This window comes from Cherax quadricarinatus, chromosome 36, assembly GCF_038502225.1.
Source record: "Cherax quadricarinatus isolate ZL_2023a chromosome 36, ASM3850222v1, whole genome shotgun sequence".
Classification (NCBI taxonomy): domain Eukaryota; kingdom Metazoa; phylum Arthropoda; class Malacostraca; order Decapoda; family Parastacidae; genus Cherax; species Cherax quadricarinatus.
The window spans coordinates 4,956,971-4,984,655 of NC_091327.1; the positions used below are offsets into that span (position 1 = coordinate 4,956,971).

The 27,685-nt window shown below is 41.1% G+C and overlaps 1 protein-coding gene across 1 annotated transcript; it reads left to right on the forward strand.

The window, feature by feature from the left end:
• Nucleotides 1-56: 56 nt before the first annotated feature.
• On the forward strand, nucleotides 57-27,685 carry Larp7 (La related protein 7). The gene is made up of 2 exons (XM_070091671.1): nucleotides 57-78; nucleotides 25,099-27,685. The coding sequence occupies exon 2, from the start codon at nucleotides 25,154-25,156 to the stop codon at nucleotides 26,843-26,845; it is 1,692 nt and encodes a 563-aa protein (XP_069947772.1). The 5' UTR covers nucleotides 57-78; nucleotides 25,099-25,153; the 3' UTR covers nucleotides 26,846-27,685.

Genomic DNA, 27,685 nt, shown 5'->3' on the forward strand with positions numbered 1-27,685 from the left:
TCAGTCGGAAAAAATCTGGGCACCTGCCTGGCATTGTGGGGGTGGTAATTCAGTGCGCCTTTGTCACCAAGATAAGCGGTAAGGAATATCTCGCTCTCTGGCGAATTGAGACTATTCAAAAGTGACTTATTTGCATGTGGGAGGTGGGGAAGGCAGTGTGGGGGTGGAGAAGGTAGTGTGGGGATGGGGAAGGCAGTGTGGGGGTGGGGAAGACAGTGTGGGGGTGGGGAAGACAGTGTGGGGGTGGGGGGGGAAGGCAGTGTGGTGGTGGGGAAGGAAGCTTGGGTGTGTGTGTGTAAACAATGAGGCTGGCTGGCTGGTCAGCTGGCTGGCTCTGTCTCACAAGTACACATAAATACAATTATATGCAGTGTAAATTACCTAGGATAACCCAAAAAATCCAGACAAAGTGCTATACTGTGCTTGGAAGCATGACTGGCAAATAATACGTATCAGGACTCAGACGTGACACAGTGACTACTACGTCATGTGTAATACCTGTTGCTTCATGAGTGGCTCTCTGAGACAGAGAGGAGAGAGAGACAAGCAGAGAGACAGAGAGAGAGACAGGCAGAGACAAAGACAGATAAGCAGAGACAGAGCTAGACAGACAGATTGACAGAACTAGACAGAGAGCTAGATAGAGCTAGACTGACAGGCAGAGAGCTAGACAGACAGAAAACTAGATATAGAGAGTTAGACAGACTTACAGATAGACTGACACACACACATGTTTGTGTAACAGTGAAAACAAATAAAGCCTAGGCAGTGAGTGCATGCTCATCAAATATCACCACTGCTGACCTGTCAGCAGTGGAGTAATACTGGTTTTATACCAAGCTTCAATTACAGCAGGGCCCCACTTTATGGCATTTCGCCTTATGGCGTTCCGCCTTATGGCGTTCCGCTAATATGGTGATTTCAAATTATGACCAAAATTTGCTATATGGTTTGTTTACATTCTTCGTGAGCACATCTGTTATGTTTTAACCCTTTGACTGTCGAAAGGCCCAATCCTGAAGTGTCTCCTGGTGTCGCAAAATATTAAAAAAAAAAAAAAAAATTTTCCCATCAGTACTTACCGAGATATAGAGTCCTGAAGTATGCTGAAATTGATCTGCGAGCGGCTACAGTGGCGACTGCCGCTCACCCGGTAAACTTTGATTTACTTGTATTCGATGGTTTCTTGTTTTTTTCACTATTTTATTTTTTCACATAACTTTTGTGGCCTGTGAGACCAAATTATTGTGCAATGTTCAAATATACACTCGTTGAATGTAACACAATTATAGCAAAAACACTCGTATCATTATAATGTTGCTAAAACTTGTTTACACAAACAATGTAAACAAATGTTTATTACGATTGTTTTGTAATATATATACATATGTACAATCACTGGACACTTTTCTAGAAGTGCTGCAGCTTGTGGAATTCTTTGAAACATGGGTATAAGCACAATGGTGTCTTACACTCCTCACACATAAAACGAGTGTCTCTGCATTTTTGTGGGCGTTTTGTGGTATGTCCACAGACAAAACACCTCTTCTGAGCATTTTTCTTGGCAGTAGTAGCAGGCAGTGGTATGGGGTAGTGATCACCAGGCCTCAGACGAGAGGACATGTGTTGATAATTTCGTGGGCGCTGGTCTATTGCAGGTGTTGTTTCTTGGTACTTGAATATTATTTGTCTGATGACTGACAAACAAAATTCACCATATTTGGGTTTCTTCTTGGTCTTCAACTTATGCATATTATAAGCATTCAGCATGGAATGTCAAGAAAATGGAAAAACAGTTTTATGTACCACTTATAACTCTTGCAAACACAGTCAGCAAACCCAGTCTGCATGTCACATTTGTCCACTAAGTGCATATTGAGGTTGTAATCCATCACAGCTGCAGGTTTTACAATGGGTTCATTGGTCTCTCTATTCTGCTTGCCAGTGTCTACCATTTCGTGTCGGTGAACTGATGTCAGCAGTGTGACATCACGTTTGTCATGCCACCGAAATGCCATGATGTCATTGGCAGCAAACACCTGCACTTCACCTCTACGCCTGCCAACATCGAACCTAGGCATATGTTTACGATTTCTACGCACTGTGCCACACACATCTGTCATGTTCACTCGCAAGAAATCACTGAGTATAGGGCTTGTGTACCAGTTGTCAGTATATAAAATATGCCCCTTACCAAGATATGGCTCCATCATTGTTCTAACCACATCACCAGAGATACCCAGTAACTTTCTGGTATCTTCCATTGTTTTACCACCAGTGTACACAATTATATCCAAAACCAGACCAGTTTTGCAATCACACAGAACAAATAACTTTACACCAAAGCATTTCCTCTTGCTTGGTATATACTGCTTGAATGAGAGTCTTCCTTTGAACAAAATCAAAGACTCGTCAATAACAAGCTTCCTGAAGGGATAAAAATACATATAGCACATCTGTTTCAGGTACATAAACACACGTTTGATCTTATATAACCTGTCGCTTCTGTCAGGGCTGGTTTTGTCTGAAAAGTGTAACATACGTAACAGTAACACAAATCTATTCACTGGTATAATGTCACTGAAAGCAGGGGTTGAAATCAGGCGGTCTGTCGCCCAGTATGTGTTGACACTATGCTTATACACATGTGGCATAAGCATTATTGTGGCAAAGAACAGATACATCTCTGCCACAGTTGTGTCCTTCCACTGGTGTAGGCGTGATCTTGGTGACAGAATAGTGTTTGCCATGGTGTACTCATAGTATGTATTGCTTTCCCTGACAATAATGTCCATCAGGGGTTCATCGAAGAACAACTGAAAGCATTCCAATTCAGTGGGATTGTTCCCAAGTGTACATGATGGCCGTATTCCACTTTGTCCTCCATCAAAGTCATGGGGATTGGGAACAAACTCGTCATCTTGCTGCCAATCCCAGATGCGGTCAGCTGGTGCGTTCTGGATATTGTAATGTGGTTGTGCAGAGTCAGCAGACCGGGTAGTAGCGTGGCCTGCTGCTGGTGTCACATGACTCATGCCACCATCACTATCACCACCACCGCCTGCTGCCTCACTCACATCATTTATACCCATCGTAACAATATCGTCATCTTCACTATCAGGACGTGGTGTAGGGCCACGGGATGTGCTCCGAGATGTACTCCTTCCTCTTGGAAGAGCATATGGCACACTACCAGACCGCATGCAACATCGTATATACTGCCGCTTCACTGGGGAATATTCACCCTCACTGTCACAACTAGAACTGCTTTCAATAACCTTGAAATCACTATCACTATCACTTGCACTGCTCACATCTGAGTCTTGCACACGGGCAAATAGTTTTCTCTTTCGTCCTGGTACAGGTGAACATGAATGAGCCGGCCCAGCACCAGAGGTGGAAGGTTGTGGGTCATCTGGGTTTTCATCACTAATTATGTTATCCTGGGTAATTTTTTCGGTCACACCCGCTTCAAAACCAGGGAATTCACTTTCACTGACACTATCATCACTGTTTGAGCTATCACTTGGGAACAAAAGACCTCCAATCCGCCGAGGAGTGAGGAACTTCTTACCGCGAGGCATGGTGAAAATGGACTACCAAGATGGCGTTCCCACAATGCACCGCTGAGTCCCAGATTTTTTTCACAGGGTGCACACTGACCACTGAGACCCATTCTCTCTCGTGTAGGCCTACCAGCCCTCTCCCGCTTGATTTGAAGCCGCTAGAATTTATGCGTATAGATACGTCAAGCACGGTATCTCCCATGATGTATATATACGACCGCGACAGTCAAAGGGTTAAAGTTATTGTGTATTTTATATGTACTCTGATAATTATGCTTATGTGTACCTGTACCTAAATATACTTACACACTGTGCTGGCGTGTAGGTACACATTAAAATCACTAAGAGTCTCTCTACTCATGATGCCATAGTAATACATGTACTATGTAATAATAACCTCTCATGGGAACATTAAATGTCTTATTTTATGTTAATAAAGACATTTTCATTAATCCATTTATGACATTTTTTCAAAATTATATAAACACGTTACATAGCATATAAACATTATACATACACCCACAGAATAAAAATTGACATATGAGATTTGTTTACAAAGCGGCTCTGTAGGAGTGTCGGAAGAATTACATTTTCTCTAGTCAAACACTGGGGGATAACTGTAGACAAATATTCCTTTCGTATGCCTTCACTCTATTTATAGCCATTCACAACCCTTGTGTGTTTAGTGCTTTTTTATTATGATTATAATAACTTGCTATAATAATTTGTAATAACTTGTAAGAATAATTTTTAATAATAATAATAATAATAATAATAATAATAATAATAATAATAATAATTTGTCAGAGCATCATTCCTTTAAAAATTACATGAGAATGGAAGTGTTGGTCTTTATTCTACCGTACCACTGTGGAGACAACTTGTACACAATGTAAGGTATTTGTATGAATGTTTATGAACCACAACCAGATGCATCATCTGTTTGTTTACATGGTGGGGTGGCCAGGCTGGCTTCTCTACACTACCCAACCTACCACACCACTTTCTACAAATAAATACAGTGGACCCCCGCATAACGATGGCATCACATAGCGATTTTTCCGCATAACGATTACTTTTATCGCAAAATTTTTGCCGCGCATACCGATTAAAAACCCGCTTACCGATTTTCGTCCGAGACGCGTCCAATGTGCCCTCAGCCAGCCTCACATGTGCCGCCCCGTCCCATTGTTTACCAGCCAGCCTCCGCGGTAACATCCAAGCATACACTCGGAATATTTCGTATTATTACAGTATTTTCGGTGCTGTTTCTGGAAAATAAGTGACCATGGGCCCCAAGAAAGCTTCTAGTGCCAACCCTACACCTCAAAGGGTAAGAATTACTATAGAGATGAAGAAAGAGATAATTGATAAGTATGAAAGTGGAGTGCGTATAGCCGACCTAGTCAAGCTGTACAAGAAACCCCAATCAACCATCGCTACTATTGTGGGCACCAGAAAGACAATCAAGGAAGCTGTTCTTGCCAAAGGTTCAACTGTGTTTTCGAAACAAAGATCGCAAGTGATGGAAGATGTTGAGAGACTCTTATTGGTGTGCATAAATGAAAAACAGATAGCAGGAGATAGCGTCTCTCAAGCGATCATATGTGAAAAGGCTAGGAAGTTGCATGAGGATTTAATTAAAAAAATGCCTGCAACTAGTGATGATGTGAGTGAATTTAAGGCCAGCAAAGGTTGGTTTGAGAGATTTAAGAAGCGTAGTGGCATCCATAGTGTGATAAGGCATGGTGAGGCTGCCAGTTCGGACCACAAAGCGGCTGAAAAATATGTGCAGGAATTCAAGGAGTACATAGAAACTGAAGGACTGAAACCTGAACAAGTGTTTAATTGTGATGAAACAGGCCTGTTCTGGAAGAAAATGCCAAGCAGGACCTACATTACTCAGGAGGAAAAGGCACTCCCAGGACATAAGCCTATGAAAGACAGGCTTACTTTGTTGATGTGTGCCAATGCTAGTGGTGATTGCAAAGTTAAGCCTTTATTAGTGTATCACTCTGAAACTCCCAGAGCGTTCAGGCAAAAGAATGTCCTCAAGGATAATTTGTGTGTGCTGTGGAGGGCAAACAGTAAGGCATGGGTCACTAGGGAATTTTTCTATAACTGGTTACACCATGCATTTGCCCCCAATGTGAAAAATTACCTAACTGAAAAGAAATTAGAACTTAAGTGCCTCCTGGTGTTAGACAATGCCCCTGGTCATCCTACAGACGTGGCAGAGCGACTTTATGGGGACATGAGCTTCATTAAGGTGAAGTTTTTGCCTCCTAATACCACTCCTCTCCTGCAGCCCATGGACCAGCAGGTTATTTCCAACTTCAAGAAACTGTACACAAAAGCTCTGTTTGAAAGGTGCTTTGTAATGACCTCAGAAACTCAACTGACTCTAAGAGAGTTTTGGAGAGATCACTTTAATATCCTCAATTGTGTAAACCTTATAGGTAAGGCTTGGGAGGAAGTGACAAAGAGGACCTTGAACTCTGCTTGGAAGAAACTGTGGCCAGAATGTGTAGACAAAAGGGATTTTGAAGGGTTTGAGGCTAACCCTGAGAATCCTGTGCCAGTTGAGGAATCCATTGTGGCATTGGGAAAGTCCTTGGGGTTGGAGGTTAGTGGGGAGGATGTGGAAGAGTTGGTGGAGGAGGACAATGAAGAACTAACCACTGATGAGCTGATAGATCAACTTCAAGAGCAAGAGGCCAGACCTGAGGAAACTGGTTCAGAGGAGGGGAGAGAGAAATTGAAGAAGTTGCCTACTACAAAGATAAAGGAAATCTGTGCTAAGTGGCTTGAAGTGCAAACCTTCATGGATGAAAATCACCCTCACACAGCTATTGCAAGCCGTGCTGGTGATTATTACACTGACAATGTTGTGAAACACTTTAGGCAAGTCATAAAGGAACGAGAGGTACAGGCCACTATGGACAGATATCTTGTGCGAAAGAAGTCCAGTGACTCTGAAGCTGGCCCTAGTGGCATTAAAAGAAGAAGGGAAGTAACCCCAGAAAAGGACTTACTACCTCAAGTCCTAATGGAAGGGGATTCCCCTTCTAAACACTAACACACTCTCTCCCCTCCTCCCATCCCATCAATCATCACCAGATCTTCAATAAAAGTAAGTGTCATTTAATTGTGCATGCCTTTTTCAGTTTGTGTGTATTAAAATTAACATTTCATGTGGTAAAAAAAATTTTTTTTCATACTTTTGGGCGTCTTGCACGGATTAATTTTATTTCCATTATTTCTTATGGGGAAAATTCATTCGCATAACGATTATTTCGCATAACGATGAGCCCTCTTGCACGGATTAAAATCGTTAACCGGGGGTCCACTGTACTTTTCAACTTGCACCCTACATTAAGACTACAAATATTTTAAGGTAAGTAATGAGTGTACTGCATATGCATTTTATCACTCTATTTAAGCATCGTCAGAGTATATTATGTGCGGGTGGGGGTGGCCAGGAGAGCTACCACACCTAACTTCTTACAGTAAATGGTACTTACCTTTTGCCCTACATTAAGACTACGAATATTTTGAGGTAAATAATGAGTGTACTGTGTGTGTATTTTACTATTTATTGTTTTTTAATGCTAAAGTTCTATTGTTAATTTGTATATGTTAGTGTAAACTTGTCAACTGGCATTTATATACAGTGGACCCCCACCATACAATGGCATCACCTTACGTTAAATCCACCATACGATACATTTTAATGCAAAAATTTTGCCTCGCCTCAAGCTAAAAAACTCACCTCATGCAATTCGTCTGAGCGCGCTTCAGCTGCCCCATGAGTGCCAGTGTTTACAAGCCAGCCAGTGCGGTCGTATCCACACATACAATCGGAACATTTCATATTATCACAGCGTTTTTAGTGATTGTACCTGCAAAATAAATCACCATGGGCCCCAAGAAAGCTTCTAGTGCCAACTCTGTGGTAAAAAGGGTGAAAATTACTATGAAAATGAAGAGAGAGATAATTGCTAAGTACGAAAGTGGAGTGCGTGTCTCGGAGCTGGCCAGGTTGTATACCAAACCCCAATCAACCATCGATACTATTCTGGCCAACAAAACAGCAATCAAGGAAGCTGTTCTTGCAAAAGGTGCAAGTTTGTTTTTGAAACAGAGATCGCAAGTACTCGAAGATGTTGAGAGACTGTTATTGGTGTGGATAAACGAAAAACAGATAGCAGGAGATACCATCTCTCAAGCGACCATATGTAAAAAGGGTGGGAAATACCTACTGTCGTACCACGGTCAACTGTTGCTGCACCACCGTCAGCTGTTGCTGCACCACAGTCGACTGCTGCTGCACCACAGTCGACTGCTGCTGCACCACAGTCAGCTGCAGCTGCACCACGGTCAACTGCTGCTGCACCACAGTCAGCTGCTGCTGCTCCACCGTCAGCTGTTGCTGCACCATGGTCAGCTGCTGCTGCACCACAGTCAGCTGTTTCTGAACCACAGTCATCTGTTGCTGCACCAGTCAACTGTTGCTGAACCATGGTTAGCTGCTGTTTCACCACAGTCAGCTGCTGCTGCACCACCATCAGCTGTTTCTGACCAACATGACTCGTCCCGAACCTGTCCGTCTAGCCTGAGTGCCTCAGCTGGACTGCCGTCATTGTTTACAAGCCAGGGTGGCTGCTTGCATGCATACATTTGATACATTTTGTATTCCATTGTTTATAGTGCTTGTAACTGCCAAATAAGCCACCATGGGCCCAAAGAAACCTAGTGCCAACTCTGTGTAAAAAGGGTGAGAAATATGTACTATCGTACCACGGTCAGCTGCTGCTGCACCACCGTCAGCTGTTGCTGCACCAGTTAGCTGTTCCTGCACCACAGTCAGCTGTTGCTGCACCACAGTCAGCTGTTGCTGCACCATGGTCAGCTGCTGCTGCACCACTGTCAGCTGCTGCTGCACCACCATCAGCTGTTGCTGCACCACGGTCAGCTGCTGCTGCACCAGTCAGCTGCTGCTGCACCATGGTCAGCTGTTGCTGCACCACAGCCAGCTGCTGCTGCACCACGGTCAGCTGCTGCTGCACCACAGTCAGCTGTTGCTGCACCACGGTCAGCTGTTCCTGCACCACAGTCAGCTGTTGCTGCACCAGTCAGCTGTTGCTGAACCACGGTGAGCTGCTGCTGCACCAAAGTCAGCTGTTGCTGTACCACGGTGAGCTGCTGCTGCACCAAAGTCAGCTGTTGCACCACGGTCAGCTGTTGCTGCACCACGGTCAGCTGGTCCTAGTGGCATTAAAAGAAGGGAAGTAACCCCGGAAAAGGACGTGCTACCTAAAGTCCTAATGGAAGGGGATTCCCTTTCTAAACATTAACAACTTCCATACTCTCCCCTCCTCCCATCCCATCAGTCATCACCAGATCTTCAATAAAGGTAAGTGTCAGTTTGCGTGTATTAAAATTAATATTTCATGTGGTAAAAAATTTTTTTCATACTTTGTGGTGTCTTGCACAGATTAATTTGATTTCCATTATTTCTCATGGGGAAAGTTAATTCACCTTACGATAATTTCAGCATACGATGAGCTCTCAGGAACAGATTAATATCGTAAGGTGGGGGTCCACTGTACATTTATAAGTGGAAAAAATGGCATTCTGCTTTCCGGTGAAGTCTGCTTTCTGGCAGTAGCCTGGAACCTAATCTGCCTTATAAGTGGGGCACTACTGTATTATTATTATATACTCCCATGTATCCAAAACATTGCTGGGACCTATAAATACTATGTACAGTAGACCATCGTTTAACATGGTAGTTATGTTCCTGAAAACACCGTGTTAGGCATAGGCAAAACCGTGTTAGACAAACTGAAGAACTTATGGGAAAAATAGGGTTACATTCCTAGGAGCCCCCAGAAAGTCAAACAACTTTTTTTTAGACCAACAGATCTTACAAAAATAAAATTGAATATGTAATTGTAGTTCATTGTTGTGATGTATTATGTTATTTTTACTGCATAAGATTACAAATGAAACAGAAATAATAGTACGTATTTCTTACCTTAACTCTTTGACTGTCGCAACCCCAAATCCTGAAGTTTCAGTCTTCTGGTGTCAAAAAATATTCGAAAAAAAAAAAAAAAATTTCTTATCAAAAGGTTAAGATCAATTTTGTGATTGTTTTAACGCTTTCAGGGTCCAAGGCCAAAATTGGAAGGGGTGCCCCAGTGTCCAAGAAATTTTGAAAAAAAAAAAAAAAAAAAAATTTTCTTACAGAATTAAAGATAATATTTTAGGTAGTAGGTTGGTAGACAGCAACCACCCAGGGAAGTACTACCGTCCTGCCAGATGACTGTGAAACAAAAACCTGTAACTGTTTTGCATGATGGTAGGATTGCTGGTTTCTTTTTCTGTCTCATAAACACGCTAAGATAACAGGGATATCTTGCTACTCCTACTTACACTTTGGTCACACTTCACAGACACGCACATGCATATATATATATACATACATCTAGGTTTTTCTCCTTTTTCTAAATAGCTCTTGTTCTTTTTTATTTCTTCTATTGTCCATGGGGAAGTGGAAAAGAATCTTTCCTCCGTAAGCCATGCGTGTCGTATGAGGCGACTAAAATGCCGGGAGCAATGGGCTAGTAACCCCTTCTCCTGTATACAATTACTAAAAAAGAGAAGAAGAAAAACTTTATAAAACTGGGTTGCTTAAATGTGCGTGGATGTAGTGCGGATGACAAGAAACAGATGATTGCTGATGTTATGAATGAAAAGAAGTTGGATGTCCTGGCCCTAAGCGAAACAAAGCTGAAGGGGGTAGGAGAGTTTCAGTGGGGGGAAACAAATGGGATTAAATCTGGAGTATCTGAGAGAGTTAGAGCAAAGGAAGGGGTAGCAGTAATGTTAAATGATCAGTTATGGAAGGAGAAAAGAGAATATGAATGTGTAAATTCAAGAATTATGTGGATTAAAGTAAAGGTTGGATGCGAGAAGTGGGTCATAATAAGCGTGTATGCACCTGGAGAAGAGAGGAATGCAGAGGAGAGAGAGAGATTTTGGGAGATGTTAAGTGAATGTATAGGAGCCTTTGAACCAAGTGAGAGAGTAATTGTGGTAGGGGACTTGAATGCTAAAGTAGGAGAAACTTTTAGAGAGGGTGTGGTAGGTAAGTTTGGGGTGCCAGGTGTAAATGATAATGGGAGCCCTTTGATTGAACTTTGTATAGAAAGGGGTTTAGTTATAGGTAATACATATTTTAAGAAAAAGAGGATAAATAAGTATACACGATATGATGTAGGGCGAAATGACAGTAGTTTGTTGGATTATGTATTGGTAGATAAAAGACTGTTGAGTAGACTTCAGGATGTACATGTTTATAGAGGGGCCACAGATATATCAGATCACTTTCTAGTTGTAGCGACACTGAGAGTAAAAGGTAGATGGGATACAAGGAGAATAGAAGCATCAGGGAAGAGAGAGGTGAAGGTTTATAAACTAAAAGAGGAGGCAGTTAGGGTAAGATATAAACAGCTATTGGAGGATAGATGGGCTAATGAGAGCATAGGCAATGGGGTCGAAGAGGTATGGGGTAGGTTTAAAAATGTAGTGTTAGAGTGTTCAGCAGAAGTTTGTGGTTACAGGAAAGTGGGTGCAGGAGGGAAGAGGAGCGATTGGTGGAATGATGATGTAAAGAGAGTAGTAAGGGAGAAAAAGTTAGCATATGAGAAGTTTTTACAAAGTAGAAGTGATGCAAGGAGGGAAGAGTATATGGAGAAAAAGAGAGAAGTTAAGAGAGTGGTGAAGCAATGTAAAAAGAGAGCAAATGAGAGAGTGGGTGAGATGTTATCAACAAATTTTGTTGAAAATAAGAAAAAGTTTTGGAGTGAGATTAACAAGTTAAGAAAGCCTAGAGAACAAATGGATTTGTCAGTTAAAAATAGGAGAGGAGAGTTATTAAATGGAGAGTTAGAGGTATTGGGAAGATGGAAGGAATATTTTGAGGAATTGTTAAATGTTGATGAAGATAGGGAAGCTGTGATTTCGTGTATAGGGCAAGGAGGAATAACATCTTGTAGGAGTGAGGAAGAGCCAGTTGTGAGTGTGGGGGAAGTTCGTGAGGCAGTAGGTAAAATGAAAGGGGGTAAGGCAGCCGGGATTGATGGGATAAAGATAGAAATGTTAAAAGCAGGTGGGGATATAGTTTTGGAGTGGTTGGTGCAATTATTTAATAAATGTATGGAAGAGGGTAAGGTACCTAGGGATTGGCAGAGAGCATGCATAGTTCCTTTGTATAAAGGCAAAGGGGATAAAAGAGAGTGCAAAAATTATAGGGGGATAAGTCTGTTGAGTGTACCTGGTAAAGTGTATGGTAGAGTTATAATTGAAAGAATTAAGAGTAAGACGGAGAATAGGATAGCAGATGAACAAGGAGGCTTTAGGAAAGGTAGGGGGTGTGTGGACCAGGTGTTTACAGTGAAACATATAAGTGAACAGTATTTAGATAAGGCTAAAGAGGTCTTTGTGGCATTTATGGATTTGGAAAAGGCGTATGACAGGGTGGATAGGGGGGCAATGTGGCAGATGTTGCAAGTGTATGGTGTAGGAGGTAGGTTACTGAAAGCAGTGAAGAGTTTTTACGAGGATAGTGAGGCTCAAGTTAGAGTATGTAGGAAAGAGGGAAATTTTTTCCCAGTAAAAGTAGGCCTTAGACAAGGATGTGTGATGTCACCGTGGTTGTTTAATATATTTATAGATGGGGTTGTAAGAGAAGTAAATGCGAGGGTCTTGGCAAGAGGCGTGGAGTTAAAAGATAAAGAATCACACACAAAGTGGGAGTTGTCACAGCTGCTCTTTGCTGATGACACTGTGCTCTTGGGAGATTCTGAAGAGAAGTTGCAGAGATTGGTGGATGAATTTGGTAGGGTGTGCAAAAGAAGAAAATTAAAGGTGAATACAGGAAAGAGTAAGGTTATGAGGATAACAAAAGGATTAGGTGATGAAAGATTGAATATCAGATTGGAGGGAGAGAGTATGGAGGAGGTGAACGTATTCAGATATTTGGGAGTGGACGTGTCAGCGGATGGGTCTATGAAAGATGAGGTGAATCATAGAATTGATGAGGGAAAAAGAGTGAGTGGTGCACTTAGGAGTCTGTGGAGACAAAGAACTTTGTCCTTGGAGGCAAAGAGGGGAATGTATGAGAGTATAGTTTTACCAACGCTCTTATATGGGTGTGAAGCGTGGGTGATGAATGTTGCAGCGAGGAGAAGGCTGGAGGCAGTGGAGATGTCATGTCTGAGGGCAATGTGTGGTGTGAATATAATGCAGAGAATTCGTAGTTTGGAAGTTAGGAGGAGGTGTGGGATTACCAAAACTGTTGTCCAGAGGGCTGAGGAAGGGTTGTTGAGGTGGTTCGGACATGTAGAGAGAATGGAGCGAAACAGAATGACTTCAAGAGTGTATCAGTCTGTAGTGGAAGGAAGGCGGGGTAGGGGTCGGCCTAGGAAGGGTTGGAGGGAGGGGGTAAAGGAGGTTTTGTGTGCGAGGGGCTTGGACTTCCAGCAGGCATGCGTGAGCGTGTTTGATAGGAGTGAATGGAGACAAATGGTTTTTAATACTTGACGTGCTGTTGGAGTGTGAGCAAAGTAACATTTATGAAGGGATTCAGGGAAACCGGCAGGCCGGACTTGAGTCCTGGAGATGGGAAGTACAGTGCCTGCACTCTGAAGGAGGGGTGTTAATGTTGCAGTTTAAAAACTGTAGTGTAAAGCACCCTTCTGGCAAGACAGTGATGGAGTGAATGATGGTGAAAGTTTTTCTTTTTCGGGCCACCCTGCCTTGGTGGGAATCGGCCGGTGTGATAATAAAAAAAATAAAAATTTTTGTGAAGGTAATAAAAAATTTTCTGATCAGTACTTAACGAGATACAGCGACGGGAAGTTGACCCAAAATGACCGGGTGGTGGCAACATCAGTGACTTCCGCAAAATCGCATTTTTTTATTTTACGTTTTTTATACTTTTTTTTATTTTCTTTTCTAATTTTTTCTTTTTCTAGTAACATTTTTGGCCTGTGAGACCAATATAATGTATATTGTATAAGTGTACACTCATTGTATTCAACACAATAACTGCACTAATTTGTTTATCATTACAGTGGACCCCCGCATAACGATTACCTCCGAATGCGACCAATTATGTAAGTGTATTTATGTAAGTGCGTTTGTACGTGTATGTTTGGGGGTCTGAAATGGACTAATCTACTTCACAATATTCCTTATGGGAATAAATTCGGTCAGTACTGGCACCTGAACATACTTACGGAGTGAAAAAATATCGTTAACCGGGGGTCCACTGTATATTGCTTACAAAACTTGTTTACAAGTTTATTGTAAACAAAATGATGAAAATATTAGTGCGGTTATTGTGTTCAATACAACGGTACCATATAGTACCATATGGTACAATGGTGCCATAGGGTGCAATGGTACCATATAGTACAATTGTACATATGGTACAATGGTACAGTATGGTACAATGGCACATGATACAATAGTACCATATGATACAATGGTACCATATGGTAGAATATGGTACAATGGCACCATTTGGTAAAATGGTACCATATGATACAATGGTACCATATGGTGCAGTGGTACCTTTTGGTACCATATGGTGCAATGGTACCATATGGTACATTGTATCATACAGTACAATGATACCATATGATTCATTGTACCATATGGTACTATATGGTACTGTTGTATTCAACACAATAAACACACTAATATTTTCATCATTATTTTGTTTACAACAAAAATATGCAAAAATATTGTGTATTAGTAATGTTCTATTATATATTTACAAATGTACAGGAACTTGACATGTTCCTTGAGGTGGATGACGAAGTGCTTTGTCTCGGAAACTGCGGAGTCAGTAGCTAGCTTGCGTCGCCACTCACTCAGTCTTGGCTGGTGTCTCCTGCCACCAACACGTATTGACCATATGGTACACGGTATCATATGTTACAGGGTACCATGGTACATTGTACTATATGGTATAGGGTACCATGCAGTACAGGATAACATATGGTACAGGGTACCAAATGGTGCAGGGTACCATACAGTACAGGACACCATATGGTACAGGTACAGGGATCCCTATGGAAATATGTCACCCTGACTTTTTTGGGTTATCCTAGGATTTTATACATGTGCTGCTATGTATGATAATCTATGTAATTGTATTTCTGTACACCTGAATAAACTTACTCAAGCGCATGTAGCATCATAAGTAAGTTTATTTAGGTATATACAAATAAAGTTACACATAGAATATCATACTTAGCAGCATATGTTTGGAGAACCTAGGATAACCCAAAAAATTCAGACTTATTTCCATTAGGGTCCCTGTACCCTGTACCATATGGTATAATGTGCCATATGGTACAATGTACCATATGGTACAATGTACCATATGGTACAATGTACCATATGGTACAATGTACTATATTGTACATTGTACCATATGGTACCATTGTACCATATGGTACCAAAAGGTAACATTGCACCATATGGTACCAAAAGGTACCATTGCACCATATGGTACCATTGTATCATATGGTACCATTTTACCAAATGGTGCCATTGTACCATATTCTACCATATGGTACCATTGTATCATATGATGCCATTGTATGACATGGCACCATTGTACCATATGGTACCATTGTACCATATGGCACAATGGTACCATATGGTTCAAAACCATAGAATTCCTCTTCAACTCTACTTCCATCAGTCTTAGAACTGTGATTTGTGAAGAGGAGAGTCAGAATTCACCCAGAGAGTGAGTGGGGAGTGAGAGCTTCCTTGCTGCCAGGCACGATGAACAAAGCTACTTTGGCGGCGTTCCCACAATGCCATGCGGGCATCCATATTTTTTCTATAGTGTGCACACTGACCACCCAGACCCATTCTCTCAGATGTAGGCCTACCAGCCTTCTTGCACTAAATTTGACGCCACTAGAATTTTGGTGTAGACCTACGGTTTGGACCCTGAATGTAAAGCCGTAGATCTACGGGACGGACCCTGAAAAGGTTAAGCCCCCAATTTTTTTTTTGTGATCAGTACTTACCGAGATAAAGAGGAGTAAAGTTTGCAGAAAATTAGCTGCGTATGGCAACAGCGGCGAATGCCACTAACCCGGTAAACTTTGGTTTACTTCTATTCAAAGGTTTCTTGTTTTTTTCACTATTTATTTTTTCACATAACTTATGTGGCCTGTGAGACCAAAGTAAGGTGCAATGTACGTATATACACTCGTATGTAACACAATAATCGCACAAACATTAGTATCATTATATTGTTTACAAAACTTGTTTACACAAACGAATAATATAAAAAATTGTTTATTACTATTGTTCTATAATATACAAATGTGCAATCACTGGACATGTTCCTAGAAGTTCTGCAGCTTATGGAATTCTTTGAAACATGGGTGTATGCACAATGATGTTTTACACTCCTCACACATAAAACGAGTGCATTTTTGTGGCCTTTTTTTGTATGTACACAAACAAAACACCTCGTCTGAGCAGTTTTCTTCAAAGTCTTAGCAGGCATGACTCACGAAATCGTAATGACACGATTGGAAACAAACCATACCACGGGTGGGGATAGAACCCGCGATCAGAGAGTCTCAAAACTTATTTCAGTCTCACAGGCCATAAAAGTTATTTGAAAAAATAAAATGTTACAAATAAAAGAAAAAAAAGTAGAAAAAAATAAACTATTACTGCGTGACTGGCAGTCGGCGATGTTGCCATAAGCAGCTCACTTTGTCAACTTCATGCCTTCATATCTCGGTAAGTATTGATCGCAAATTTTTTTTTTTTTTGGCCCATAATACTCACAAAAATATGCTCTATCATTTCATGAGAATTTTTTTTTTTTTTTTTTTTTTTTTTTTTAATATTTTTTGACCCTGAGAATGAGATTAGTACAGGGCCTCTCGACATTCAAAGGGTTAACCCTTTCAGGGTTGACAGGTCCTCTCCCAGACTTGTTCTCAGGGTCAAAAACTATTCAAAAAAAAAAAAATTATTTTTTTCTTATGAAAAGATAGTTTTTTTTTTCTAATCTTTATAGGCTAAAAAAATTTTTTGCCATCAATACTTACCGAGATATGGAGGCATGAAGTTGACAGAAATTTAACTGCATACGGCAACATCGCCAACTGCCTGTCACCCAATATGAGACCAATATGAGGACTATTTTGTAAATATTTACTCTTTCTATACTACACAATAACTGCATAAACACTGTTGTCATTATATTGTTTACAAACCTTGCTTACACAAATGAATAATATAAAATGTTGTTTATTACTATTTTTCTATATTTTATATACACATATACAGTCACAGGACATGTTTCTAGAAGTTCTGCAGCCTGTGGATGTCTTTGAAACATGGTGTCATGCACAGTGGTGTTTTACACTCCTCACACACAAAACAAGTGTCTCTGTGTTGTTGTGGGCATTTTTTTTGTATGTGCACAGACGTAACATCTCTTCTGAGCCTTTTTCTTGAAAACAGTAGCAGGATGTTTTATTAGGAAGTGATCACCAGGTCATAGACGAGAAGGTAGTTGTTGATAATTTAGTGCAGGTGTTGTTCCTTGGTACTTGAATATTATTTGTCTGATGACAAACAAAATTTGCCATATGGTGGTTTGTTTCTGGTCCTCATCTTATGCATATTATAAGCATTAAGCATATAAATGTCCTGAACATGGAAAAAGAGTTTTATGCACCACTTATAACTCTTGCAAACCCAATCTGCATGTCACATTTGTCCACAGAATGCATATTGAGGGTGTTGTCAATCACAGCTGCAGGTTTTAGAATGGGTTCATTGGTCTGTCTGTTCTGCCTGCCAGTGTTTGTCATTTTATTAGGGTGAACTGATGACAACTGTGACAGCTCGTTTGTCATGCCACCGAAATGCCATGATGTCATTGGCAGCAAATGCCTGCACCTCACCTCTATGAGTGCCAGCGCAAACCTGGGCATATGCTTACGATTTCCACGTACTGTGCCACACACATCTGTCATGTTCACTCACAAAAAATCTCTGAGTGAGGGGCTTGTGTACCAGTTATCAGTATACAGTGGACCCCCGCATAGCGAACGCCTTGCATAGTGAACAATCCGCATAGCGAATGCTTTGTTCGCTAAAATTTTGCCCCGCATAGTGGACAAAAACCCGCTCAGCGACCTTCGTCCGAGACGCGTCCAATGTGCGCCCTCAGCCAGCCTCACATGTGCCGCCCGTCCCATTGTTTACCAGCCAGCCTCCGCGGTAACATTCAAGCATACACTCGGAATATTTCGTATTATTACAGTGTTTTCGGTGCTGTTTGTGGAAAATAAGTGACCATGGGCCCCAAGAAAGCTTCTAGTGCCAACCCTACACCTCAAAGGGTAAGAATACCCATTGAAATGAAGAAAGAGATCATTGATAAGTATGAAAGTGGAGTACGTATCACCGACCTGGTCAGGTTGTACAAGAAACCAAAATCAACCATCGCTTCTATTGTGGGCAAGAAAACGGCAATCAAGGAAGCTGTTGTTGCCAAAGGTTTAACTGTGTTTTCGAAACAAAGATCGCAAGTGATGGAAGATGTTGAGAGACTCTTATTGGTGTGGATAAATGAAAAACAGCTAGCAGGAGATAGCGTCTCTCAAGCGATCATATGTGAAAAGGCTAGGAAGTTGCATGACGATTTAATTAAAAAAATGCCTGCAACTAGTGATGATGTGAGTGAATTTAAGGCCAGCAAAGGTTGGTTTGAGAGATTTAAGAAGCGTAGTGGCATCCATAGTGTGATACGGCATGGTGAGGCTGCCAGTTCGGACCACAAAGCGGCTGAAAAATATGTGCATGAATTCAAGGAGTACATAGAAACTGAAGGACTGGAACCTGAACAAGTGTTTAATTGTGATGAAACAGGCCTGTTCTGGAAGAAAATGCCAAGCAGGACCTACATTACTCAGGAGGAAAAGGCACTCCCAGGACATAAGCCTATGAAAGACAGGCTTACTTTGTTGATGTGTGCCAATGCTAGTGGTGATTGCAAAGTTAAGCCTTTATTAGTGTATCACTCTGAAACTCCCAGAGCGTTCAGGCAAAAGAATGTCCTCAAGGATAATTTGTGTGTGCTGTGGAGGGCAAACAGTAAGGCATGGGTCACTAGGGAATTTTTCTATAACTGGTTACACCATGCATTTGCCCCCAATGTGAAAGATTACCTAACTGAAAAGAAATTAGACCTTAAGTGCCTCCTGGTGTTAGACAATGCCCCTGGTCATCCTACAGACGTGGCAGAGCGACTTTATGGGGACATGAGCTTCATTAAGGTGAAGTTTTTGCCTCCTAATACCACTCCTCTCCTGCAGCCCATGGACCAGCAGGTCATTTCCAACTTCAAGAAACTGTACACAAAAGCTCTGTTTCAAAAGTGCTTTGAAGTGACCACAGACACTCGATTGACTCTAAAAGAGTTTTGGAAGGATCACTTTAATATCCTCAATTGTGTAAACCTTATAGGTAAGGCTTGGGAGGGAGTGACTAAGAGAACCTTGAACTCTGCTTGGAAGAAACTGTGGCCAGAATGTGTAGACAAAAGGGATTTTGAAGGGTTTGAGGCTAACCCTGAGAGGAGTAGTATACCAGTTGAGGAATCAATTGTGGAATTGGGGAAGTCCTTGGGGTTGGAGGTTAGTGGGGAGGATGTGGAAGAGTTGGTGGAGGAGGACAATGAAGAACTAACCACTGATGAGCTGATAGATCAACTTCAAGAGCAAGAGGCCAGACCTGGGGAAACTGGTTCAAAGGAGGGGAGAGAGAAATTGAAGGAATTGCCTACTTCAAAGATTAAGGAAATGTGTGCAAAATGGCTTGAAGTGCAAACCTTTTTTGATGAAAATCACCCTCACACAGCTATTGCAAGCCATGCTGGTGACTGTTACAATGACACTGTTGTGAACCACTTTAGACAAATCATAAAGGAACGAGAGGTACAGGCCACTATGGACAGATATGTTGTGCGAAAGAAGTCCAGTGACTCTGAAGCTGGTCCTAGTGGCATTAAAAGAAGAAGGGAAGTAACCCCAGAAAAGGACTTGCTACCTCAAGTCCTAATGGAAGGGGATTCCCCTTCTAAACACTAACACTCTCTCTCCCCTCCTCCCATCCCATCAATCATCACCAGATCTTCAATAAAAGTAAGTGTCATGTAATTGTGCATGCCTTTTTCAGTTTGTGTGTACTAAAATTAACATTTTTTTGTGGTAAAAAATTTTTTTTTTCATACTTTTGGGTGTCTTGCACGGATTAATTTTCTTTCCATTATTTCTTATGGGGAAAATTAATTCGCATAGCGAACATTTCGCATAACGACCAGCCCTCTTGCACGGATTAAGTTCGCTATGCGGGGGTCCACTGTATAATATATGCCCCTTACCAAGATATGGTTCCATCATTGTTCTAACCACATCACCAGAGATGTCCAATAACTTCCTGGTATTTGCAATACAGTGGAACCTCTACTTACGAGTGCATCCACGTGTGAGTTTTTTCAAATACGAGCATCTGCTTGGCCAATTTTTTGCTTCCAGATGCGAGCAAAATTTCCAGATGCGAGCGGGCCTCAAGGGAGGTTAATTGACACTGGTGAGGGGGCTCTTGCTCTTTATCTAGGGAATTAGATCTCATTTATTTGTTGGACTATCTTACTGAAACTTGGGCAATGTATGATGAAAAGATGCTTCTTAACGTATACCAAAAATGAAAGAAATCGGACCATAAATAACGGAGTTCACTTCTCAGCCATTAGCCTCCCTTTAGCGGTATATTGTTGTATGGTTTTTATGTTTGTATTCTCGTTTTATTTTTTCTCATGTGATAGAATGGAAGATATACTACAAAAATATGATTTTAATTGGTATCACGATGAAAAGTACCTTGAAATTGAACTGAAAATAGCAGAAATATTCGATTCTTTGGCGACATCAGTGGTAGACATCGTGAGGTAGCAGTGGCAGACAACACGAAGCAGCAGTAGCAGACAACGTGAAGCAACAGTGGCAGACATCATGAAGTAGCAGTGGCAGACAACATGAAGCAGCAGTGGCAGACATCATGAGGTAGTGGCAGACAATACGAGGCAGCAGAAGCAGACAACGTGAAGCAGCAGTGGCAGACATCATGAGGTAGCAGTGGCAGACAACATGAAGCAGCAGTGGCAGACAACATGAAGCAGCAGTGGCAGACAACATGAAGCAGCAGTGGCAGACAACATGAAGCAGCAGTGGCAGACAACATGAAGCAGCAGTGGCAGACAACATGAAGCAGCAGTGGCAGACAACATGAAGCAGCAGTGGCAGACAACATGAAGCAGCAGTGGCAGACAACATGAAGCAAAAGTGGCAGACATCATGAGGTAGCAGTGGCAGACAACATGAAGCAGCAGTGGTAGGCAACATGAGGTAGCAGTGGCAGACAACATGAAGCAGCAGTGACAGACAACATGAAGCAAAAGTGGCAGACATCATGAGGTAGCAGTGGCAGACAACATGAAGCAGCAGTGGCAGACAACATGAAGCAGCAGTGGCAGACAACATGAAGCAGCAGTGACAGACAACATGAAGCAAAAGTGGCAGACATCATGAGGTAGCAGTGGCAGACAACATGAAGCAGCAGTGTCAGACAACATGAAGCAAAAGTGGCAGACATCATGAGGCAGCAGTGGCAGACAAGATGAAGCAGCAGTGTCAGACATCATGAGGCAGCAGTGGCAGACAAGATGAAGCAGCAGTGTCAGACATCATGAGGCAGCAGTGGCAGACAAGATGAAGCAGCAGTGTCAGACATCATGAGGTAGCAGTGGCACACAACATGAAGCAGCAGTGGCAGACATCATGAGGCAGCAGTGGCAGACAAGATGAAGCAGCAGTGTCAGACATCATGAGGTAGCAGTGGCACACAACATGAAGCAGCAGTGGCAGACATCATGAGGCAGCAGTGGCAGACAAGATGAAGCAGCAGTGTCAGACATCATGAGGTAGCAGTGGCACACAACATGAAGCAGCAGTGGCAGACATCATGAGGTAGCAGTGGCACACAACATGAAGCAGCAGTGTCAGACATCATGAGGTAGCAGTGGCACACAACATGAAGCAGCAGTGGCAGACATCATGAGGCAGCAGTGGCAGACAAGATGAAGCAGCAGTGTCAGACATCATGAGGTAGCAGTGGCACACAACATGAAGCAGCAGTGGCAGACATCATGAGGTAGCAGTGGCACACAACATGAAGCAGCAGTGGCAGTGTAGCATTAAGAGTGTAGCAATTAAGTGTAGCAGTAAGAGTGTAGCAGTAAGAGTGTAACAAGTGCAGCATTAAGAGTGTAGCAGTAAGAGTGTAACAATTAAGTGCAGCATTAAGAGTGTAGCAGTAAGAGTGTAACAATTAAGTGCAGCATTAAGAGTGTAGCAATAAAGTGAAGCATTAAGAGTGTAGCACTTATAAGTCACTCTGTCTGACTTTTTTGGGTTATCCTAGGTTCTCTACACATGTTGCCAGGAGCAGGAATGGCCACTGTAGTGGCCCTATAATCCCCAACAACAACAATGGCCAGCCACTGTTACCACCCTAGCCACATACCTAATGATATGTATTTTATTCATTCTAGTGTATATATCATGTTTCTATTTATTATGTCATATATAGTGTCATATATTTATTATGTCATATATAGTGTATATATCATGTTTCTATTTATTATGTCATATTACATTAATTGTGATAGATAAATAAGCTGTAGAGATGATATTAGGGAAATTATTAAAGTATTTTCTCGTGCCTGGAAATCCACTGGAACGAATTAATTCCATTTCAATTAATTTAAATGAGGAAAATTGACTCTGCAAACGAGCAAATCCAGTTGCGAGCAAGGTCATGGAACCGATTAAACTCGTAAGTAGAGGTTCCACTGTATATTACTTCCAGTGTACACATTAATATCCAATACAAGACCACTGTAGGAGTCACAAAGCACAAACAACTTTATACCAAGGCGTTTCCTCTTGCTTGGTATATACTGCTTGAATGACAGTCTTCCTTTGAACAGAATCAAAGACTCGTCAATAACAAGCTTCCTGAAGGGATAAAAGTACATACTGAATTTCTGTTTCAGATACACAAACACATTCCTAATCTTATATAACCATTCATTTCTGTCAGGCCTGGTTTTGTCTGAGAAGTGAAGCATATGTAATAGTAGCACAAATTGATTCACTCGTATTATATCACCGAAACCTGGGGTTGCAATCAGGGGGTCTGTTGACCAGTATGATTTGACACTGTGCTTATACACATGTGGCATAAGCATTATTGTGGCAAAGAAAAGATACGTCTCATCCACAGTTGTCTCCTTCCACTGGTGTAGGCATGATTTTGGTGAATGTATTGTTTGCCATGGTGTACTCGAAGTATGTATCTGTTGCTTTCCCTGACAGTGATTTCCATCAGTGGTTCGTCAAAGAATAACTTGAAACATTCTAGTTCAGTGGCATTGTTCCCAAGTGTACAAGATGGCCATATTCCACTTTGACTTTCATCAAAGTGATGGGGATTGGGAGCAAAATTATCAGCTTCCTGCCAATTCCAGGTGCGGTCTGCTAGTGAGTACTGGATATTGACAGGTGGTTGTGGAGGTTGTGGTTGTGGAGGTTGTGGTTGTGGAGGTTGTGGTTGTGGAGGTTGGTGTGGTAGGTGTGTAGGGGATGGTGGCCTTTGTTGTAGTTCAGCTGAGTCAATGGCGTGGGTGGCAGCATGGCCCACTACTGGTACCTCACGGCCGGCACCACCACTACCACCACCAGATGCATTCACATTTTCCATCCCAATTGAACACTATCATCTTCATTTTCACTATCTGTTCCTGTTGTACAGCCATGGGATGTACTCAGATGTACTCCTTCCCCTTGGAGTAGCATATGGCACACTACCAGAGTGCATATAGCGTCGTATATACTGACGCTTCACTGGAGAATATTCTACTTCACTCTTGCTACTGGAACTGTTTTCAAGAGCTTGGAGTTCATATTTGCTATCACTATCATCACCATTGCTCACATCTGAGTCCTGGATATGGGAAAATACGAGTTTCCTCTTCATTCTTGTACAACTGAATGTGAACAAGACAGCTCAGCACCAGAGGTGGAAGGTTGAGGGTCATCTGGATTTTCTTCTCTATTACCAGTATTATGGTCATTAGTTTTGGTCACAACCTCATCAGAACCTTGAAACTCATCTTCACTGACACTTCCATCTGTATTAGAACTGTCACTGGGGAACAATAGTGTCCCAGTTCGCCGAGGAGTGAGGAGTTTCTTAACGTGAGGCATGGTGAACAAGGTGTACTAAAATGGCATTCCCACAATGCACCACTGGGTTGCCGAATTTTTTTCCTACCGCGCACACTGACCATGCAGACCCATTCTTTCACATCTAGGCATTCCAGCCTATTCCTGCTTGATTTGATGGCGCTAGAATTTATGCATACTAGTACGTCAACCCTGGCATGTAAGACGTACTAGTACGTCAAAAACCCTGAAAGGGTTAAATAGGAGTAAGTGGAGACAAGTGGTTTTTGTGACTTGATGTGCTCTTAATGTTAGGAAAGTAACGTTTACGAAAGGATTCAAGGAACCAGCTAGCCAGACTTGAGGTCCTGGAGATGGGAAGTACTTACACTGCCTACACTCTGAGGGAGGGGGGTGGAGATATTTTCTGTTTTGAACTCCATCATTGTCTGGTAAACAATGATGGAGTGAGTGATGGTGAAAGTGTGTGTTCTCTTTTGGGCCACCCTGCCTTGGTGGGAAATGGCCGGCATGTTGAAAAAAAAATGTGTTCCATTTTGTTTATTTGACATATTACCTTTAAAAAAAAAGCATGATTTACCTTTCTGTGATTTAGTGGACCATTTATATGTTCATTTTCTTTTGCAAAACATACTTTGCAACATATCTGAGCTATAATTGACCAATGTTGTTCACATAGTTTATATTGAAAATTTCTGATTGTTTTCTAGTAAATACACTAGATAGTACATTAAAATGGTATAAAATACCGACAGATTGTTAGATAAGACACATATGCAACAGTTAGGTATCTTTATTTTGAAATAAAGATACCTAACTGTTGCATATGTGTCTTACCTAACACACTAGATAGTATTGATGTCACCATTTACATTTCCTGATTCTGGTGTCAAGAACATTATAGATACTTAAAGCAGTAGTGCCAGACATGTTAATTGTCCATTCTGGCAGATAATTTATATAAATCAGGCAGAATTAAAATTGCAGTAAATATTTATGTACTTTCTGTACAATACTGTATTTGAGATTTTCTTTCAAGAAGTTGCACAGTGGTAGTGCATATTGACAGCATCATTATTTCTTGTCTACAGTTGCAGTAGAAGAAGCAAGAAGAGAGTTAGCAAAAAGTATTGACCACCAGCTAAGATGGAAGACACTGCTGGGGACTGCACAAAGACAGATGAAGGCGACACAAGTTCAGAAAAGGTTACAGCAGAGAAGAAGTCCCAGAAAGACTCCAGACAACGCAAGAAGCATCTTATTCATCAGATAACAGCACAAATGGATTTCTACTTCAGTTCTGCCAACATTACTAAAGACCCATTTATGTTAAGTCTGTTAGAAGATGGTCCGTACATTAACCTTGAGACATTTTTTAAGTTTAACCGAATTCGCGCTCTAACAGATGATGTAAATTTGTTAAGGAAGGCTGTAAGTAAATCAACTTTGTTGAAGCTGTCTGACGATGGACTTAAAGTAAAGAGAAAAAATGAAATTGAAAGAAAGGATAATGAAATAGAATGTACAATTTACATTGAGAACATTCCGTCTCATGGTGATCATGATTGGATTCGTCAAGTGCTTGCACAGTATGGTACCATAGATTATGTATCCCTTCCCCGTTATCGCCGCTCAGGGAGGCCTAAAGGTTTTGCTTTTGTCGAGTTTAAAACCCCCGAAATGGCTAATTCTGCATTAGAAGCATTTGGGGCCTTAGAATGCAGAATTCCAACAACCATTGATCCTTCCCAGTTGCAGAGTATCAAAACATATGAGGGTAATGTTGAAGATCAACTAAGCACACATGAACAGACTTCACCTGGCACTTTCAGTGGTATCAAGAAGCAAAACATAGTTAAAGACTGTGAAGAGGATGTAAATCTAGAAATGAAGGCAGAAGTAGAAAATGAAAAGGATATGCAAGTAGGTGAAGGAAGGAGGGTAGAATTTAGTAAAAAGAGGAAGAAGATTGAGGATGAAGAGGAAGATAACAATTGCGATTGTGATAGTGATCAGCCTAGCAGAAAAAGGAAGTTAGATGTTACTGTTGATGATACATCTTTAATCACCAGTACTGAAAAGGAAGAAAACCCTATAATGGAAAGTGTGTCAGCTGTAAGTAGCAAAAAGAACAAGAAAAAGAAACGTAAGCGAAATAAGAAAGAAAAGGAAGTAGTAGTGGAAAGTATTTATTTAAGGGTTATGTCGAAAGAGGATTGGAAAATGTTGAGGAATCAGTATCTTAACATGCAGCGAGAGAATATGAAATCTCTGAAGAGGCAGTTGCAAGCCAGACGTAATTTACAAAGCGATTATTCAGACTATTGTAATCCAAATTTTATTAAATTGCCTAATGAATGTGATCAGGATCAGAAATTTAATACAACAGTTGACATTGTATCTAATGAAAATCGGAATTCAAAGCCACAATTCATTCCCAATGCAATAATAAAAATAAGCTTTGAGGAACCACCACAAGACCCTAAAAAGCTGTGTGAGACTATACGTCAAGGTGGCGGTGGTGGAGTAGCATACGTGGATGTGAGTGCTACAGAAAGAGATGTCTATGTTAGATTTATATCTGCGGATGCAGCTTCTGCATACAAAAAAGCTGGGTGCTGGAGTCGTATGGAAGTGTTATCTGGGACACAGGAACAAGAGTATTGGGATCGTATCACTACTTGCTGGTCCCAGTTACGAAGACACAAGAACAAGCAGAGTTGTAAAGCCACGCAAAGCTACTCAAATCAAGTGCGTGGAAGAGAAAAGTTACTGCAGAAAGCTTTCAGGGAGGCGCACAATACCAAATTAAACTCTCACATTATTTTTGAAAGTTAAAGAAATTTGGTATCTGTATGAAGTTTTTTTAATCAATCACATCATAATACCTTTTAACCCTTAAAATGTGCTCGATGTACTAGAACACTCAATTTTTCATACCTTTAAATCTGCCACCTGCCAATATTTTTTACATCAGCACATGTCTTTGAGTCTTCTTAAATGAAATCATACATTTGATAAAATCTGAGGCCAGCAGGGTGCACACAGTATATCATTGTAATTTACACAGGTGATGACTGTGTGTCCAACATACTAGTATGCACAAGTAAACAATGAAAATAGTGTCTTGTGTTTCTACCACTGTAGCTTCCCTACCAACAAACAGCATGTGCAAGTGACAAAGATGACTTATTCAGTCCAAATTTATAACAGTTTTATGATACTAATAGTGGAATTCAGCCATAAATCACATTAAGTATATTTAAGCAATGTTAAATATACCTAGTTCTGAGGAGTATTACACTCTGAAACAATTACATTATTAAATTATTCCTAGAAGTTCAAAATTGTAAAAAAAAAAAAAAATATAAAAAAGCAATTATACAGTATATATACTGTATACTCCAAGTGGAGCACTGCTTGGCTAAGAATTTCAACATGTCTGAAGTACTGCAACACCTATAAACACAGCTAATTATCATAAGAAAAAGAAAACCAATCATGTCATGGCATCAATAAATTGTAAAACTTAAACATTGCTGGTACATTTATGCCACTTTTGCCGAAGTAATAATTTTTCACCAACTTCAACACACCATAAAATCATAAGTTTATATCAGTTAATCTCATTTTTGTCTTATTTGATTCAGAAAAATAATAAATGCTTTTATTCTATAA